General features: G+C 49.1%; 1 protein-coding gene across 2 annotated transcripts in view; it reads right to left on the minus strand.

Moving 5' to 3' along the window:
- ccdc50a (coiled-coil domain containing 50a) overlaps positions 1 to 18,384 on the minus strand; it is a 130,944-nt gene that overhangs the window by 22,189 nt on the left and 90,371 nt on the right. For both annotated transcript variants that reach the window (XM_085989641.1, XM_085989640.1), the window contains 4 exons: positions 16,705 to 16,829; positions 12,385 to 12,429; positions 11,595 to 11,732; positions 1,635 to 1,714 (listed from right to left, as the gene is read on the minus strand). In XM_085989641.1, coding sequence (XP_085845767.1) covers positions 1,635 to 1,714; positions 11,595 to 11,732; positions 12,385 to 12,429; positions 16,705 to 16,829 — 388 coding nt within the window. The remainder of the gene's footprint in view (positions 1 to 1,634; positions 1,715 to 11,594; positions 11,733 to 12,384; positions 12,430 to 16,704; positions 16,830 to 18,384) is intronic.

An 18,384-nucleotide genomic window follows, 5' to 3' on the forward strand; every position in this document is an offset into this window, starting at 1 on the left:
TGGAGCACTGGGAGCAGTTCTGGGCACCACACCTTATATTGGTCTTGGGGTTAAGTTACGAGGAGAGATTACACAAATTAGGGTTGTGATCCCTAGAATTTAGAAGGTTAAGGGGTGAGTTGATCGTAGTTTTCAAGATATTAAGGGGAACAGATAGGGTAGACAGAGAGAAACTAGTTCCACTGGTTGGGGATTCTAGGATTAGGGAACATAGTCTAAAAATTACAGCCAGGCCTTTCAGGAGTGAAGTTAGGAAACACTTCTACACACAAAGGGTGGTAGAAGCTTGGAACTCTGAGTCAGTCATCTTCCGCAAAAGGCAATTGATGCAAGATCAATTGTTAATTTTAAATCTGAGATTGATGGATTTCGGGATATGTGCCAAAGGCGGATATATGGAGATAGGTCACAGATCAGCCATAATCTCAGTGAATGGCGGAATAGGCTCGAGGGGCTGAATGGCCTCCTGTTCCTTTAACTCCCAGGCTGCTTTTAAACGGGCGTGTCTTTAATTGGATTCTGGGAGAAATGGCATCCATGGACCGGCTCGAAAGGTGTACGTTTCTACATCTGCTCCTTGAAGCTGGCAGCAGAATGGGACAAGGTAACTGGATTCAGTAGTGCAGATGCCAGGAGCCGGGTCAGGGAGATGGTTCACTCAGAATCCGAGCTGAGCATCAATGCAACAGCTGAGCACTATCTGGAGTTCAACACCAATTGACACTAAATCGAGGGACTCACGAGAGGCCGCACGGATGAAAAATTAAACGCGTCAGGTTAGTGTAGTGGGACGTTGGGGGGGTGGGGGGTCACCGCTGGCAGAGGCTTAACTCTGCATCATACCTGCATACAAAACTGACGGGCAGGAAAAGACCCGCTGGTCCATCAAGCCTGGTCCACACCACGATGGCTGGAGCATCTTCACCAGACCCCGTCCACAGCCGTGTCATCTCCTGGGAGAGGCAAAAAACCAGAGGGAAAAAACCCAGGGCCAATAAGGGAAAAACTACTCTGGGAAATTCCTCGCCAACTGCCTCAGGCGATGGACGCCCAGTCCAGGTCAGGCTCCTGCACCTGACCTGGGAGTGACATCGGGCGACGTCAGTCACCTGGATCAGCACCAGAAAGTGACCAAAAACACAGAGGAGAGAACGGTGTGACACTCGATGAGCGAGATTCAGCACAAGTAGCTGGTGGACTGGAGGCCGGGCTAATCCAGGGAACAAAAACCTGTGGCCGCAACACACGCATAGAATGAACCCCTGTACAAATTAAAATGCAATGCAAAGGCTTCCCTGATGGATCAGTGGGTACATGATTGGCCCAGTGTGATACTGAGCCATACTGGCAGGAAAGTGCCAGGTCCGATCCTGGCTCTGTGCCGAGTTAGTGATCCCAGTCCAGGAGGCAATGGAATACAACAAATCTGTGCCCCATGGCTAGGTTGTGATACTTTCCATGCTCGAATGGCCTGCTGATGCTCAGTACAGCCTTGCATGCTCAGAATAGCTAGGGTACCAGACAGCAGCTAGTGACCAGGGAAACACATCACAGGAGCAGCCGTCACATTCAGGAAAGGAGGTAAAGGGGAGAAGGCTACCAAAAAAAAAACCGGACAGGTTTCAAGTCTTTACCTTCTTGGTCGCTCAGGCTTCCCCGTCAGTGGTTCTGGCCCCTCCTGAGGCTTGGGCCTGACGTACTCACTGGTGTCGTGCTGCATGGGGAAGAGAGGAAGGAAGATCACAACAGCACTGCCAGACGGGGAACTGCAGCCTTTGCAACACAAGCAGCGAACAATTGCAGGTGAAATGGTCACTGGGTCATCGTGGGGTTTGAAGTTGGTCCTCAACGTTCAACATTCACCATCAAGCAGAGCGAAGATTCCTGAATGGTGATCAACGGATCCACCGTCGGGTCTGGTTGGACACATCATGGTAACACTGCACGTCTTCACCCGAGGATCAGTGTCCCTCCCTCCCTGAACTACAGCTGACAGATCCCCTCAGTGGCAGGTCCCCTTGACATGCCACAGGCACGACCCGTGCAATAACCATTAAAGCCTACACTCGAATTTCCACAGACCTGCACAATGCCTACTTGTTTTTCTAATGTCAGGGAGGGGGGAGGAGGGGAGAGAAGTAATTCATTGTACAAGAAATGTTTTCATGATTTCATCTTCATTTCCCCCTGTTCAGGCCCTCCCACGCCATTTCTTAGCCAAGCCCCAGTCTCAGAACAGCAAACACCCCTTCCCCATTCCCCTGCTCTGAGCATTTCGTAAAGCTGCTCTGTAAATGGTTCATGAAAACAGGATAGTTACAGCTTTCCCCCTCTTCGTGAGTTGGGACAGTCTCAATCATGCACCAACCAAAGATGTGAATTAGTTACAAGTGGCAGTCTTGCACGAAGGTGGCTGGTGTGCACAGCGGAAATGTCATTCCTTCAGTGAAAGGGGGTCTCATCTGGGGGTGGACCGGCTCAGGCACATTGTAGGGAAGACTAGAGGGAGCTTTACTCTGCTGTTCTCTACTTGGGAGTACTGTACCTAGAAACTTACAGCACAGGAGGAGGCCATTCATCCCATCGTGCTGTGCCGGCTCTTTGAAAGAGTGTCCAATTAGCCCCAACTTCCCCACTCTTTTCCCATAAGAACATAAGAAATAGGAGAAGTCAGCCATTCGGCCCCTCAATCCTGCTCCACCATTCAATAAGCTCATGGCTGATCTGATCCTGGCCTCGTTCTAGATTCCCCCACGAGGGGAAACATCCTCTCTGCATCCACCCTGTCAATCCCCCTCAGAATCTTATATGTTTCAATAAGATCCCCTCTCATTCTTCTAAACTCCAATGAGTATAGGCCCAACCTGCTCAACCTTTCTTCATAAGACAACCCCTTCATCTCTGGAATCAACCGAGTGAACCTTCTCTGAACTGCCTCCAATCCAAGTATATCCCTCCTTAAATAAGGAGACCAACACTGTACGCAGTACTCCAGGTGTGGTCTCACCAACGCCCTGTACAGTTGTAGCAAGACTTCCCTACTTTTATACTCCATCCCCCTTACAATAAGGGCCAACATTCCATTTGCCTTCCTAATTACTCGCTGTACCTGCATGCTAACTTTGTGTGTTTCATGTACAAGGACCCCAGATCCCTCTGTACTGCAGCATTCTGTAGTCTCTTCCATTTAAATAATAATTTGATTTTTTATTCTTCCTACCAAAGTGGATAACCTCACATTTTGCACATTATACTCCGTCTGCCAAATTTTTGCCCACTCATTTAACCTATCTATATCCCTTTGCAGACTCTGTCTTCCTCACAACTTGCTTTCCCACCTATCTTTGTATCGTCAGCAAATTAGGCTACATTACACTCGGTCCCTTCATCCAAGTCATTAATATAGATTGTAAATAGTTGAGGCCCCAGCACTGATCCTTGTGGCACCCCACTAGTTAGTTTGCCAACCTGAAAATGGCCCGTTTATCTAGACTCGCTGTTTTCTGTTAGTTAGCCAATCCTCTATCCAACAACAACAACTTGTATTTATATAGCACCTTTAACGTAGTAAAACATCCCAAGACGCTGCACAGGAGTATTATAAGACACAAAATCTGACACCGAGCCACAAAGATAAATGAGGGCAGGTGACCAAAAGCTTGGTCAAAGAGGGAGGTTTTAAGAAGCGTCTTAAAGGAGGAGAGAGAGGTAGCGAGGCGGAGAGGTTTAGGGAGGGAATTCCAGAGCTTTGGGCCCACGCAGCTGAAGGCACGGCCACCAAAGGTTGAGCAATTATAATCAGGGATCCTCAAGAGGGAAGAATTAGAGGAGCACCGATATCTCGGGGGTGTTGTGGGGCTGGAGGAGATTACAGAGATAGGGAGGGGCGAGGCCATGGAGGGATTTGAAAACAAGGATGAGAATTTTGAAATCGAGGCGTTGCTGAACCAGGAGCTAATGTAGATCAGTGAGCACAGGGGTGATGGGTGAACGGGACTTGGTGCGAGTTAGGACACGGGGCAGTGAGCACAGGGGGTGATGGGTGAACGGGACTTGGTGCGAGTTAGGACACGGGCAGCCGAATTTTGGATCACCTCAAGTTTACGTAGGGTGGAATGTGGGAGGCCGGCCAGGAGTGTGTTGGAATAGTCAAGTCTAGAGGTAACAAAGGCATGGATGAGGGTTTCAGCAGCAGATGAGCGGAGGAAGGACAGAGGCAGGCGATGTCATGAAGGTGGAAATAGGCAGTCTTTGTTATGCTGCGGATATGTGGTCAGAAGCTAATTTCAGGGTCAAATATGACACCAAGGTTGTGAACAGTGCGGTTCAGCCTCAGACAGATGTTAGGGAGAGGGATGGAGTCAGTGGCTCGGGAACGGAGTTTGTGGCGGGGACTGAAAACAATGGCTTCAGTCTTCCCAATATTTAATTGGAGAAAATTTCTGCTCACCCAGTACTGTATGTCGGACAAGCTGTCTGACAATTTAGAGACCGTGGAGGGGTCGAGAGAAGTGGTGATGAGGTAGAGCTGGGTGTCGTCAGCGTACATGTGGAAACTGACGCTGTGTTTTCGGATGATGTCGCCAAGGGGCAACATGTAGATGAGAAATAGGAGGGGCCAAGGATAGATCCTTGGGGGACACCAGAGGTAACGATGTGGGAAGAGAATCCGTTGCAGGTCATTCTCTGGCTATGATTAGTTGGATAAGAATGGAACCAGGCGAGTGCAGTCCCACCCAGCCGGACGACGGTGGAGAGGCGTTGGAGAAGGATGGAGTGGTCAACCGTGTCAAAGGCGGCAGACACATCAAGAAGGACGAGGAGGGATAGTTTACCTTTGTCACAGTCACAAAGGATGTCATTTGTGACTTTGATGAGAGCCGTTTCAGTGCTGTGGCAAGGGCGGAAACCTGATTGGAGGGATTCAAACATGGAATTGCGGGAAAGATGGGCACGGATTTGGGAGGCAACATCACATTCAAGAACTTGAGAGGAAAGGGAGGTTGGCGATGGGGCGGTAGTTTGCAAGGATGGAGGGATCAAGGTTTGGTTTTTTGAGGAGAGGGGTGACGACGGCTGATTTGAGGGAGAGGGGGACAGTACCTGAGGAGAGAGAATCATTAACAATGTCAGCTAACATGGGAGCCAGAAAAGCAAGTTGGGTGGTCAGCAGTTTGGTGGGAATAGGGTCAAGGGAGCAGGAGGTGGGTCTTTTTAAAAAATTCGTATTTAGGATGTGGGTGTCACTGGCAAGGCCAGCATTTATTGCCCATCCCTAGTTGCCCTTGAGAAGGTGGTGGTGAGCCGCCTTCTTGAACTGCTGCAGTCCGTGTGGTGAAGGTGCTCCCACAGTGCTGTTAGGGAGGGAGTTCCAGGATTTTGACCCAGCGACGATGAAGGATCGGCGATATACTTCTAAGTCAGGATGGTGTGTGACTTGGAGGTGGTGGTGTTCCCATGCACCTGCTGCCCTTGTCCTTCTAGGTGGAAGAGGTCGCGGGTTTGGGAGGTGCTGCCGAAGAAGCCTTGGTGAGCTGCTGCAGTGCATCTTGTAGATGGTCCACACTGCAGCCACAGTGCGCCAGTGGTGGAGGGAGTGAATGTTTAAGGTGGTGGGTGGGGTGCCAATCAAGTGGGCTGCTTTGTCTTGTCTCAGACAAGATGAGTGTGGAGTGGTCATGAGGGGAGATTGGAGAGAAACTGGAGAAAGATGGGTTCAGGGCTAGGGCAGGGGGGAACCTTAAGAGGAAGTTTGGCCTGGTGGGTTAGGGGAAGGAAGGGAAGTGGCAGAGGCAGCTGAACGGATGGTCTCAATCTTAGAGACAAAGTCGTCCATGAGCTCCTCACATTTGTTATCGGAGGCGAGGGTGGAGGAGACAGGGGAGAGGGATTTAAGAAGACGGTCAGCAGTAGAGAATAGGCGCCGGGGTTTATCTTTGCATTGCAGAATGATTCTGGAATAGTGAGCAGTATTGGCAGACGAGAGCAGGGCCCGATAATGCTTTGTGCGGTCCAGCCAGATCTGGCGGTGAATGGCTAAACCAGTTGTCCGCCATATCCGTTCGAGTCTGCGTCCCTTGGACTTAAGGGAGCGAAGATGAGAGCCGTACCGGGGGAACGGCCAGGGTGAGAGAGGGTAATTGTTTTAGTCGGGGCTAGGGCATCAATGATAGTGGTGATATATAGTGATGCCAATATATAGCCGTGTCTCTTGATAGGGCAGAGCAGATGGAATCTTCCTCTGTATCTAAGCTGAGCTATGAATTACCTGAGCGTGTAATAATGATAAATGGTGTCCAAAATTACCCAGCAGGGACATCCCTCACTTGGGCCAGCAAAAATGGGTTCTGATGGCAGGTCATCGACCTGAAACATTAACTTTGTTTCTCGCTCCACAGATGGTGCCTGACCTGCCGAGTGTTTGCTTTTGTTTTCCGATAAAGAGAGGGGGCAGGGGAACTGCATTCTCAGTGGATCACGTTACCATTGATGAGCATTGCACCGACAGACAGGTTCAATCAAATACCAGGAGAAGCAGAGTGCAAGTTTGGGTGAGTGACGTCAGAGGAACTCGCCTCTCTCGGGCCACAAGATTGAAGCTCAACCTGTTTACAGCAATCACCTGAAACCTCGCATGAAATTAAAGCCTCGAAATTACTGCCTGTCGTAGCTGTTGTTGAGAAGACAAGTTTGCACAGCACCTGTTGCCTGGTGACAAACCAGGACAAACCAGTTCGCACTGCAGTGCAAATGATAGAGTTGGCCTGTTAGACCCGACTGCCCGTGTCCAGCAGTACACCAGCTATGGATACAAAACAATGGGCGGGCAGGACAAAACCTCCCAAACTTCACCGTCTGCAGGTTAGGAAAAAGAAAAGACTAGCGCCTTTCACAACCTCAGGACGTCCCAAAGCGCTTTACAGCCAATGACATAATTTTGAAGTGCAGTCACTGTTGTAATGTAGGAAACGCGGCAGCCAATTTGCGCACAGCAAGCTCCCACAAACAGCAATGTGATAATGGCCAGATAATGTGTTTTAATGATGTTGGTTGAGGGATAAATATCGGTCAGGACACCGGGGAGCGTGCCGTGGGATCTTTTACGCCCACCTGTGAGGGCAGACGGGGCCTCGGTTTAACATCTAATCCGAAAGACAGCACCTCCCGACAGTGCAGCACTCCCTCAGTACTGCACTGGGAGTATCAACCTAGATTTTGTGCTCAAGTCTCTGGAGTAGGGCTTTCATAGCGAGAGGGTTTGAGTACAGGAGCAAGGATGTCTTGCTGCAGTTGTACAGGGCCTTTGTAGCGAGAGGGTTCGAGTACAGGAACAAGGATGTCTTGCTGCAGTTGTACAGGGCCTTTGTAGCGAGAGGGTTCGAGTACAGGAACAAGGATGTCTTGCTGTAGTTGGACAGGGCCTTGGTGAGACCACACCTTGAGTATTGTGTGCAGTTTTGGTCGCCTTATCTGAGGAAGGGTGTTCTTGCCATGGAAGGAGTGCAGCGAAGATTCACCAGACTGATACCTGGGATGGCAGGAATGACGTATGAGGAGAGATTGGGTCGATTGGGCTTGTACTCGCTGGAGTTTAGAAGAATGAGAGGGGATCTCATTGAAACTTATAAAATTCTAACAGGACTAGACAGACTAGATGCAGGAAGGATGTTCCCGATGGCGGGGGAGTCCAGAACCAGGGGTCACAGTCTAAGGATAAGGGGTAAGCCATTTAGGACGGCGATGAGGAGGAATTTCTTCACCCAGAGAGTGGTGAACCTGTGGAATTCTCTACCACAGAAGGCCATTGAGGCCAATTCATTAAATATATTCAAGAAGGAGTTAGATATATTTCTTAAGGCTAAAGGGATCAAGGGATATGGGGAGAAAGCAGGAACTGAATTTAGATGATCAGCCATGATCTCATTGAATGGCGGAACAGCTTCGAGGGGCCGAATGGCCTACTCCTGCTCCTATGTTTCTATGAACCCACAACCTTCTGTTTCAGAGGCGAGAGAGCTACCCACTGAGCACAGCTGACAGTGAGCTAGCAAGAGGAGCAGCATTGGAGATCAGAGGTGGAAGACTAGAGCGCACAGGCTGGGACACAAGATTGGAGGAGGTTCTGGAGTAGTGTGGGGCATGGCCATGGAGGGAGCTGTAAATGGGAATTGTGAACTTAATGCACTGGGGTTGGGGAGTCAGTGAAGGTCAGTGAGGAGAGGGGTGAACGGCAGAAGTGAACTTAGTGCACCATAGGATGCAGTCAGTGGAACGTGGGGTGAAGGTGAGGAGAGGGGTGAACGGCAGAAGTGAACTTAGTGCACCATAGGATGCAGTCAGTGGAACGTGGGGTGAAGGTGAGGAGAGGGGTGAACGGCAGAAGTGAACTTAGTGCACCATAGGATGCAGTCAGTGGAACGTGGGGTGAAGGTGAGGAGAGGGGTGAACGGCAGAAGTGAACTTAGTGCACCATAGGATGCAGTCAGTGGAACGTGGGGTGAAGGTGAGGAGAGGGGTGAATGGCAGAAGTGAACTTAGTGCACCATAGGATGCGGTCAGTAGAACGTGGGGTGAAGTAGAATTTATGTAGGATGGAGCTTGGAAGACAGTTAAGTTGAGCCTGGATGTCAAGAAGGCATGGAGAAGACATGCCTGGAAAATCAAGGAGTAGAATTACTTTGGGTAGAGCTAAAAAAACAGAAAACACTCGTGGGAGTAGTTTATAGACCCCTTAACAGTTGTAGTAGTGTTGGGCACAGTATAAATCAAGAAATTAGAGGTGCATGTAACAAAGATAATACAGTATCATGGGGGACTTTACTTTTCATATACTGCAGTAATAGTGCAGAGGACGAGTTCATGGAATGCATTCAAGATAGTTTTCTAGATCAGTATGTCGAGGAACCAACTAGGCTACAGGCTATTTTAGATCTAGTATTGTGCTGAGACAGAATTAATTAATAACCTTGTAGTAAAGGAGCCTCTGGGGAAAGAGTGATCATAATATGATGGAATTTTATATTAAGTTGGAAAGTGATTTAGTTAAGTCCGAAACTAGAGTCGTAAACCTGAACAAAGCAACTGTAGCTATGAGGGGCGATTTGGCTAAAGGTAGATTGAGAAACAAGATTAAAAGATATGATGGTAGATAAGCAATGGCAAACATTAAAAGAAATAATTCATAATTCACAACGAATATACATTCTCTTAGGAATAAAAACCACACGGGAAAAGTGGTCCAACTGTGGCTAACAAGAGAAGTTAAAGATTAACAAGAGAAGTATTAGGTTAAAGGAAGAGGCTTATACAGTTGCCAAAGAGTAGTAAGTCTGAGGATTGGGAGGATTTTAGAATTCAGTAAAAGGAGGACCAAGAAATTGATAGAGAGAGAAAATAGAATGAGAGTAAACTAGCGAGACACATAAAAACAGATTGTAAAAGCTTTTATAGGTATTGTAAAAAGAAAGAAATTAGCAAAAGTAAACGTGAGTCCCTTACAGGCAGAGACAGGAGAAATTATAATGGGAAATAAGAAAATGGCAGAGATACTAAACAAATGCTTTGTATCGATCTTCACGGAAGACGACCCAAAAAACATTACGGAAATAGTGGGGAACCAAGGGTCTAATGAGAATGTGGAAATTAAATAAATTAGTATTAGTAAAGAAATCGTACTGGAGAAATTAATGGGACTAAAAGTCGACAAATCCCCTGGACTTGAGGGCCTATATCCTAGGGTTTTAAAAGAGGTGGCTACAGAGATAGCGGATGTATTGGTTTTGATTTTCCAAAATTCCTTAAATTCTAGAACGGTCCCCGCGGATTGGAAGACAGCAAATGTAACCCCGCTTTTCAAGAAAAGAGGAAAGAGAGAAAACAGGAAACTATAGACCGGTTAGTCTGACATCAGTAGTAGTGAAAATTTTAGGATCTATTATTAGGGACTTGGTAACAGAGCACTTAGAAAATCACTATGATTGGGCAGAGTCAACACGGATTTATGAAAGGGAAATCGTGTTTGACAAATCTAAGAGTTTTTTGAGGTTGTAACTAGCAGAGTAGATAAGCATTCAATAAGATGTCACACAAGAGGTTATTACACAAAATTAGGACTCATGGGATTGGAGGTAATATTACTCTCATGGATTGAGGATTGGTCAACAGACCGAAAACAGAGAGTAGGAATAAACGGATCACTTTCAGGTTGGCAGGCTGTAACTAGCGGGGTACCGCAAGGATCAGTGCTTGGGCCTCAGCTATTTACAATCTAAATCGATGACTTAGATGAGGGGACTGAGTGTAATATACCCAAGTTTGCTGAGAATACAAGGCTAGGTGGGAAAGTAAGTTGTGAGGAGGACGAAAAGAGGCTGCAAAGGAATATAGTCAGGTTAAGTGAGTGGGCAAGAACATGGCAGATGGAGTACAATGTGGAGAAATGTAAAGTTAGCCACTTCGGTAGGAACAATAGAAAAGCAGAATATTTTTTAAACTGAGCGAGCTTTGGAAATGTTGGTGTTCAGAGGGACCTGGGTGTCCTTGTACATGAATCACAAATTTAACATGCAGCTACAGCAAGCAATTAGGAAAGCAAATTAAGGGGCTTGACAAGGTAGATGCTGGGAGGATGTTTCCCATGGCTGGGGAGTCTCGAGCTAGACTGGGGGTCACATTCTCAGAATAAGGGGTCGGCCAGTTAGGACTGAGGCGAGGAGAAATTTCTTCACTCAGAGGGCGGTGAATGTTTGGAATTCTCTGCCCCAGAGGGCTGTGGAGGCTCAGTCATTGAGTATATTAAAGGCTGAGATCGATAGATTTTTGGATACTAAGGGAATCAAGGGATAGGGCGATAGTGCGGGAAGGTGGCGTTGAGGTCGAAGATCAGCCATGATCTCACTGAATGGTGGAGCAGGGTCAAAGGGCCGAATGGCCGACTCCTGCTCCTATTTCTTATGTAGTACTCAACACATGATTGGGCCATTACCATGAGCTTACAAAAGTATCAATGACTGGGACAGCAAGTTACTTGTAGTTTAATCACAGCTGATTACTAATTAACAGCTTGGCTTGGCTCAGTGCTCCCATCGTTAGAGGAACCCTGCACTGTTGCAGATCTTGCCGAATCCAACAACAAGGCGCAAAAATGTGTCCAGTTCTGGCTGGGCTATGTATAGACTGTCCGTGGACACGATAAGAAGGCGGCGGCTCAGTGCTAGCACTCTCATCTTGGAGTCAGAGGTCGTGGATTCAAGCCCATCATCTAGGCTGATTCTCAATGCACTACTGCTTTGTTGGAAGTGCCATCATTCGAATGAGATGTTGAAGCCTGTCCACCAGTTTATGCTCTAAACCCACATCACCCTGTTAAGGAGGATCCCATGGCACTATTTAAAGACAAGGATGTTGTCCGGTAACAAGAAACCCACCGGTTGGGAGGTGCCGAGATGGGTTAAAGTGCTACGTATATGCATATTCTTTTGACACAGATTTTCCCCCAATTCTAATCATCTAAAAAAATCCAGAATCAAACTTCACCCGGGATCGGGATTCACATTTTAAAATTAGATTCCAATCAAACTGCGGTCCACCTCTACCTTCTTTTCCTGCTCATGCTTCTTCGGTTCTGATGATCCCTTCCTCCTGTCTTCCTCTGCCCTCCGCGCAGAATCTTTTTCCTTGGATTTCCTGTGGGCCTGCTTCTCCTCTTCCTCCATCAGTAAACGGGCGATCTCCTGCAATCGGCAGGAGGTAAAAGATTCAACCATCAATCCCAGCCCTTCAGTGCCACAGGACTCCATCAAGCCCGATACCAATAGCTCACAGAATGAAAGGCAGCATCCACTGCATTAAACATTATATAGAGACACGACACAAGGGGAACAATTTAGAAGAATGAGAGGGGATCTCATTGAAACTTATAAAATTCTAACAGGACTAGACAGACTTGATGCAGGAAGGATGTTCCCGATGGTCGGGGAGTCCAGAACCAGGGGTCACTGTCTAAGGATAAGGGGTAAGCCATTTAGGACAGAGATGAGGAGGAATTTCTTCACCCAGAGAGTGGTGAACCTGTGGAATTCTCTACCAAACAAGGCAGTTGAGGCCAATTCATTAAATATATTCAAGAAGGAGTTGGATATATTTCTTAAGGCTAAGGGGATCAAGGGGTATGGGGAGAAGGCAGGGACAGGGTACTGAATTTGGATGATCAGCCATGATCTCATTGAATGGCGGAGCAGGCTCGAGGGGCCGAATGGCCTACTCCTGCTCCTGTCTTCCAATTCTTCCCTGGAAAATTAATTAGGAACGATACTCTGAAGCCACATCACCCAACGGCTGTCTGACGAATGCCCGATTGACACGGCCGGTGGAGGATTGTCTTACCTCATCTTGTGCCATCTGAGCTGCTTTCGTGGAACTTTGGGTAGCCTGGATCAGGGACAAAGAAACCACAAACTGATCAGTTAGTTTCCTGCTTGGTGACGGTGCACAGGTGATGCACAACCTGCCGCCAACAGCTCCTGGAGGGGAAGCTCATTCACAGCCTCATTTTATACACGACTGGCACACCCAGCACAAACCTCACAATTTACCTGCTTTTCTCAGGATGAGTGTCACTGGCAAGGCCAGCATTTATTGTCCATCCCTAGTTGCTCTTGGGAAAGTGGTGATGGGCCTTCTTCTCAAACCGCTGCAGTCCTTGTGCTCTCACTATGCTGTTCGGTAGGGAATTTCCGGATACTCACCCAGTGACGATGAAGAAACAGCTTCTCATTGTTAGAGGCCGGAGCAGTCGGTGAGTTGCTGCAGTGTATCCTGTAGATGGTACACTGCAGCCATGGTGTGCCGGGGATGGATAGCGAGTCCAGTAGCAGGGACACCAATCAAGAAAACTGCGCTGTCCTGGATGGTGTCGAACTTGTTGAGTATTGTGGTTGCATCCATCCAGGAGTGGTGAGTTTTCCATCACACTCCTGATTTAAGAGCGAGAAGGTACCAGCTTCAGTCCCCAGTCTGTGCCGAGTTACAGACTCAGACAGGGCAGCAGGGCACTGAAACTGGCTTCACCACTTCTGGGAACGGACAGGGGCGGGGGGGGAGAAAAACAGTCAGGGTTTACATCTCCAGTGTTTATCCAATCACCCCTGGACGACAGTGGGTCCGTGCGGGGCCCCCAGGGTGGACGGCGGGCCCCCAGGGCGGACGGCGGGCCCAGAGGGTGGGGGCGAGTGGCCCACTGTCCCCGCACGGGTTCAGCTCCGATCCTCGTCCCCTCTCTCCCCCCATGGAGGAACAGCTTGCTGATACTGTTCAGGGTTCCATATGCATAGACAACTATTTGGCGGGATACTGGAGGCTGGCCCACACCCACTGAAACCCAAACCAGCAAGAGTTAGCACCGTCAGGGTGCAGGGGGCTGGGGGGGGGGGGGGGGGATGGAAAATGTGTTTTTAGTGTTGTTGGTTGAGGGATAAAGATCAGGATACTGGGGAGAATTCCCCTGTTCTCTTCAAAATAGTGCCATAGGATCTTTTGCATCCATCTAAATAAGTGGATCGGGTCTTCGTTTAACGTCTCATCCCAAAATGAGACAGCGCTACGCTCCCTCAGGATTGCACTAAGTGACTGCCAAGACCGAGTACAAGACCCACGACCTTCTGATTCAGAGGTGAAACCACTGAGCCAAACTGACACTTACGATTCAAATCAAAATCTTTTGAATTTGTTCCGCACAAGTCCATTTATTTCTTCCGGTTGAATATTTGTTAAAAGGATTTGATATGGTAGATAGAGAAAACCTATTTCCTCTGGTGGGGAAATCCTGAACATTCTTAAAATTAAGGCTAGCCCATTTAGGTGGGAAATCAGGAAGCACTTGTTCCACACACAGCGTAGTGGTAATCTGGAACTCTCTCCCCGAAAAGGCTGTGGATGCTGGGGACAATTGGATCTTTCAAGACCGAGTTCAATAGATTTTTGTTGGGATAGGGTATCGAGGGATATGGAGCAAAGGCGGGTCAATGGAGTTGAGGTACAGATCAGCCATGATCTGATTGAATGGCGGTACTTGCTCGAGGGGCTGAATGGCGGTACTTGCTCGAGGGGCTGAATGGCGGTACTTGCTCGAGGGGCTGAATGGCGGTACTTGCTCGAGGGGCTGAATGGCGGTACTTGCTCGAGGGGCTGAATGGCGGTACTTGCTCGAGGGGCTGAATGGCGGTACTTGCTCGAGGGGCTGAATGGCGGTACTTGCTCGAGGGGCTGAATGGCGGTACTTGCTCGAGGGGCTGAATGGCGGTACTTGCTCGAGGGGCTGAATGGCGGTACTTGCTCGAGGGGCTGAATGGCGGTACTTGCTCGAGGGGCTGAATGGCGGTACTTGCTCGAGGGGCTGAATGGCGGTACTTGCTCGAGGGGCTGAATGGCGGTACTTGCTCGAGGGGCTGAATGGCGGTACTTGCTCGAGGGGCTGAATGGCGGTACTTGCTCGAGGGGCTGAATGGCGGTACTTGCTCGAGGGGCTGAATGGCGGTACTTGCTCGAGGGGCTGAATGGCGGTACTTGCTCGAGGGGCTGAATGGCGGTACTTGCTCGAGGGGCTGAATGGCGGTACTTGCTCGAGGGGCTGAATGGCGGTACTTGCTCGAGGGGCTGAATGGCGGTACTTGCTCGAGGGGCTGAATGGCGGTACTTGCTCGAGGGGCTGAATGGCGGTACTTGCTCGAGGGGCTGAATGGCGGTACTTGCTCGAGGGGCTGAATGGCGGTACTTGCTCGAGGGGCTGAATGGCGGTACTTGCTCGAGGGGCTGAATGGCGGTACTTGCTCGAGGGGCTGAATGGCGGTACTTGCTCGAGGGGCTGAATGGCCTCCTCTTGTTCCGAAGTTTCTAAAATGCAACGTCTGATGACATCATAGGGGCACTGCTCCAGAATCCCTCCCGAGCTCAACGGGAGGGAGCTGAAGGAACTTTCGGTCAACGCGTCCTTAGACTAACCTGCACCGCTGCTGATCTTAATGCAGCGCACAGACACCAGTGGCCTGAGCAATCCTAGATGATGTTATCAACACCCGCTGTACAGGCAGAAGGAGAACACACAGAACAAAGGATGTTAATCAGAATGCTTTCTTTTCGATTTGTAGAAAGGAAGTCCTGATGATGAGACTCTCTTCAAATACATCTCCCCTGCTTGGGAGAGGGGTAGGGGGACAGGTACTGCAAGGTCACACCACCCAATGAGTTTCCAGCTGGTTGCTAGGAGCAGAATATGCAAAGCAGGAACTGAGAGCAGGAAGTGGAACTTGTTTTGTTTTGGCAAGCGTAAGATTTTGATAAAATGACAGGAGTACGTCAGGGGCCCGTGACATTACAAACACTAACACAAAGCCACAAGGAGCCTTCACTCCAGAACAATACAGCTGGCTGGCTCCCTCGTCACTCGGCCAGGGGAACAGTGCCCTGCTCGTGCCCCCAAAGAGTGCCCGCACCAAGCCCCACTAACCGGCTCCCGAATACCATTGCATTCAGCTCTCGTCTTGGGGCAGTGCTAAACTCTCACCTCCGAGTCAGCAAATACAGATTCAACGGCCACACCCGGTGCCCTGGCCAACACTTACCCGCCAATCAACAGCAAGAAAACAAATTAACTGATCATTGCTGTTTGTGGGATCTTGCTGTGCACCAATTGGCCGCCGTACTTTCCTACATTACAAGTGACTACACCTCAAAATTGCCTGCAAAGCGCTTTAGGATGTCGTGTGGTCGTGAAAGGCGTTACAGAAATGCCAATTCAATAAATCTGGTAATTTATGGGTTGGCACATTGAAAACTGCCAGATTGTCGTAAAAACCAAACTGATTCATGAACGTCCTTGAGGGAAGGGAACCTACCGTCCTTACCTGGTCCGGCCTACCTGCGACACCAGTCCCACATGATGCGGTTGACACTTAACGCTGTCAGGGCAATTAGGGATGGTCAATAAATGCTGAAGCTCGCAGAGAAGGAGAGACTTCAGTTGCCTCCATTTAACGGATCCATAAAGACGGCGCTGGGATGCCCCACTGTCGTCAACAGACAAACGTATTTGCACGTGGCCCCTTGTTTTAAGGAGGCACAACTAACGAAGTCCGATTTCAACAGAAGCAAAAGGAAACTCATGAAACTAAATCTTAATGATAGGTGCTGTAGAGATACAAGTCTAACAGATGCACTTTCACAACCACTGGACGTCCCAAAGTGCTTTACAGCCAATGAAGTACCTTGGCAGTGGTCACTGTTGTAATGGAGGAAACGCGGCAGCCAATTTGCACACAGCAAGCTCCCACAAACAGCAATACGATAATGACCAGATCACCTGTTTCTGATGATGATTGAGGGATAAATATTGCCCAGGAAAACTCCCCTGCTCTTCTTTGACGAGTGGAATGGGATATTTTACCACCACCCAAGAGGGCAGATGGTTAATATCTCATCCGAAAGGCGGCACCTCCGACAGTGCTGCACTTCCTCAGTACTGCACTGGAAGTGTCGGCCTGGATTTTACGCTCTAGTCCCTGGAGTGGGACTTGAGCCCACGACATCCCGACTGAGGCGAGAGGTTTACCCACTGAGCCATGACTGACACTGTTCTGCAAAGAGCTTTGAGACATTAACGCCAGCAGATATTATACAAACAGCAGCAAACAGGCAGGTTTCTCTGCTCACCATCATCTCTTCCTCTTGAAGTTTCCGTGCCAGTTCAGCATCTTTCCACTCCAGATCTTTGGCAGTCATCCTCGAGATCCCATGCATGGCTTCCTTCACTCCATACTCCAGTCTCGGTTTCAGCCCTGTTGGGGAGGGTTAAACTGGCCAGTGAGCAGATCATTAAAAAAAAAACACAGAACAGGCCCAGCTCCCCACCCCAAGCAACATTTTCAATGATTTGATCATCCACCCTGCAGGAGACGCTTCAGCCGAAAACACGAGCCACACCCGGTGGCCGCTGTGTGTGTCTGGACCTCCTCGGTGCTTTAGAACCCATCGTGAGACAGATTCCACTGCACCTGCGGCAACAAGCAAATGTGCCGGCTCGCGAACCAGAGACAATTTACAGCTCAGGGGGAGGCCACTCAGCCCATCGTGTCTGTGCCGGCTCTTGGCAAGACCAATCCAAAGATAACGTCACTGCTCGCTCTTTTCCCGTAGCCCTGCACGTGAAAACATTTCTCCTGAGCGGTCTCCTCACTCAGTAATCATTTTAAAATGACAACCCCTCATCACTGGATTCCCAGCCAGAGGAAATATCAAAACTGTTCACAATCAAGAACATCGATTAAATCTCCTCTCAGCCTTCTCTCGCCACTGGAAATAGACCCAGTATCTTTTGAGTTTCTTCGTAACTGCGTCATTGGCAAAGTGAGACTCGGACTTCCACTTGTGGCGATGGACATTCCCCCAGTGGCTGGGAAAGTGGGGTGGGGGGGGGTTGTCCTTTTCGGTGTTTAGCAGTCCCGCACCAAGAGACGGTGCCTGAAACCCAGGGTTTACGTTTACCCATGGTGGCACAGCCATCCACAATGGTGCACACAAAACCACGTCTCGAGATGGTGAATGGTGGGAGGTTTAATCCCGTCCTTGTGTAGGTAGTCTGATCAGGTTTGGTGTCCAAATGCTCTGCAATTTTGTTCAACAAAAAAATACTGCCTTCCAGCTCAGGAACCTGATGGGATGAAACTGTCCTTGTGTTGGCTGCAAGGGTCCTGTGTGAGAGGAGCTTGGGATAGATTAATCCAGCTTCCTGAGAATAGGGGCTTCCAGCACACAACTGAACCGAAGGTGTGGAAAAAGGAAAAATAATGTCCGACTGGTGCAAGTATGGGCACTCGTCGGAGGTCAAGATACTTTATTGGGACAGTGTAGAGGGAGCTTTACTCTGTATCTAACCCGTGCTGTACCTGCCCTGGGAGTGTTTGATGGGACAGTGTAGAGGGAGCTTTACTTTGTATCTAACCCGTGCTGTGCCTGCCCTGGGAGTGTTTGATGGGGACAGTGTAGAGGGAGCTTTACTCTGTATCTAACCCCATGCTGTACCTGTCCTGGGAGCGTTTGATGGGACAGTGTAGAGGGAGCTTTACTCTGTATCTAACCCGTGCTGTACCTGCCCTGGGAATATTTGATGGGACAGTGTAGAGGGAGCTTTACTCTGTATCTAACCCGTGCTGTACCTGCCCTGGGAGTGTTTGATGGGACAGTGTAGAGGAAGCTTTACTCTGTATCTAACCCCGTGCTGTACCTGCCCTGGGAGTGTTTGATGGGACAGTGTAGAGGGAGCTTTACTCTGTATCTAACCCGTGCTGCACCTGCCCTGGGAGTGTTTGATGGGACAGTGTAGAGGGAGCTTTA

The sequence above is a fragment of the Somniosus microcephalus genome, chromosome 6, assembly GCF_052327205.1.
Source record: "Somniosus microcephalus isolate GS21.2 chromosome 6, FLI_Smic_1.0, whole genome shotgun sequence".
NCBI lineage: Eukaryota > Metazoa > Chordata > Chondrichthyes > Squaliformes > Somniosidae > Somniosus > Somniosus microcephalus.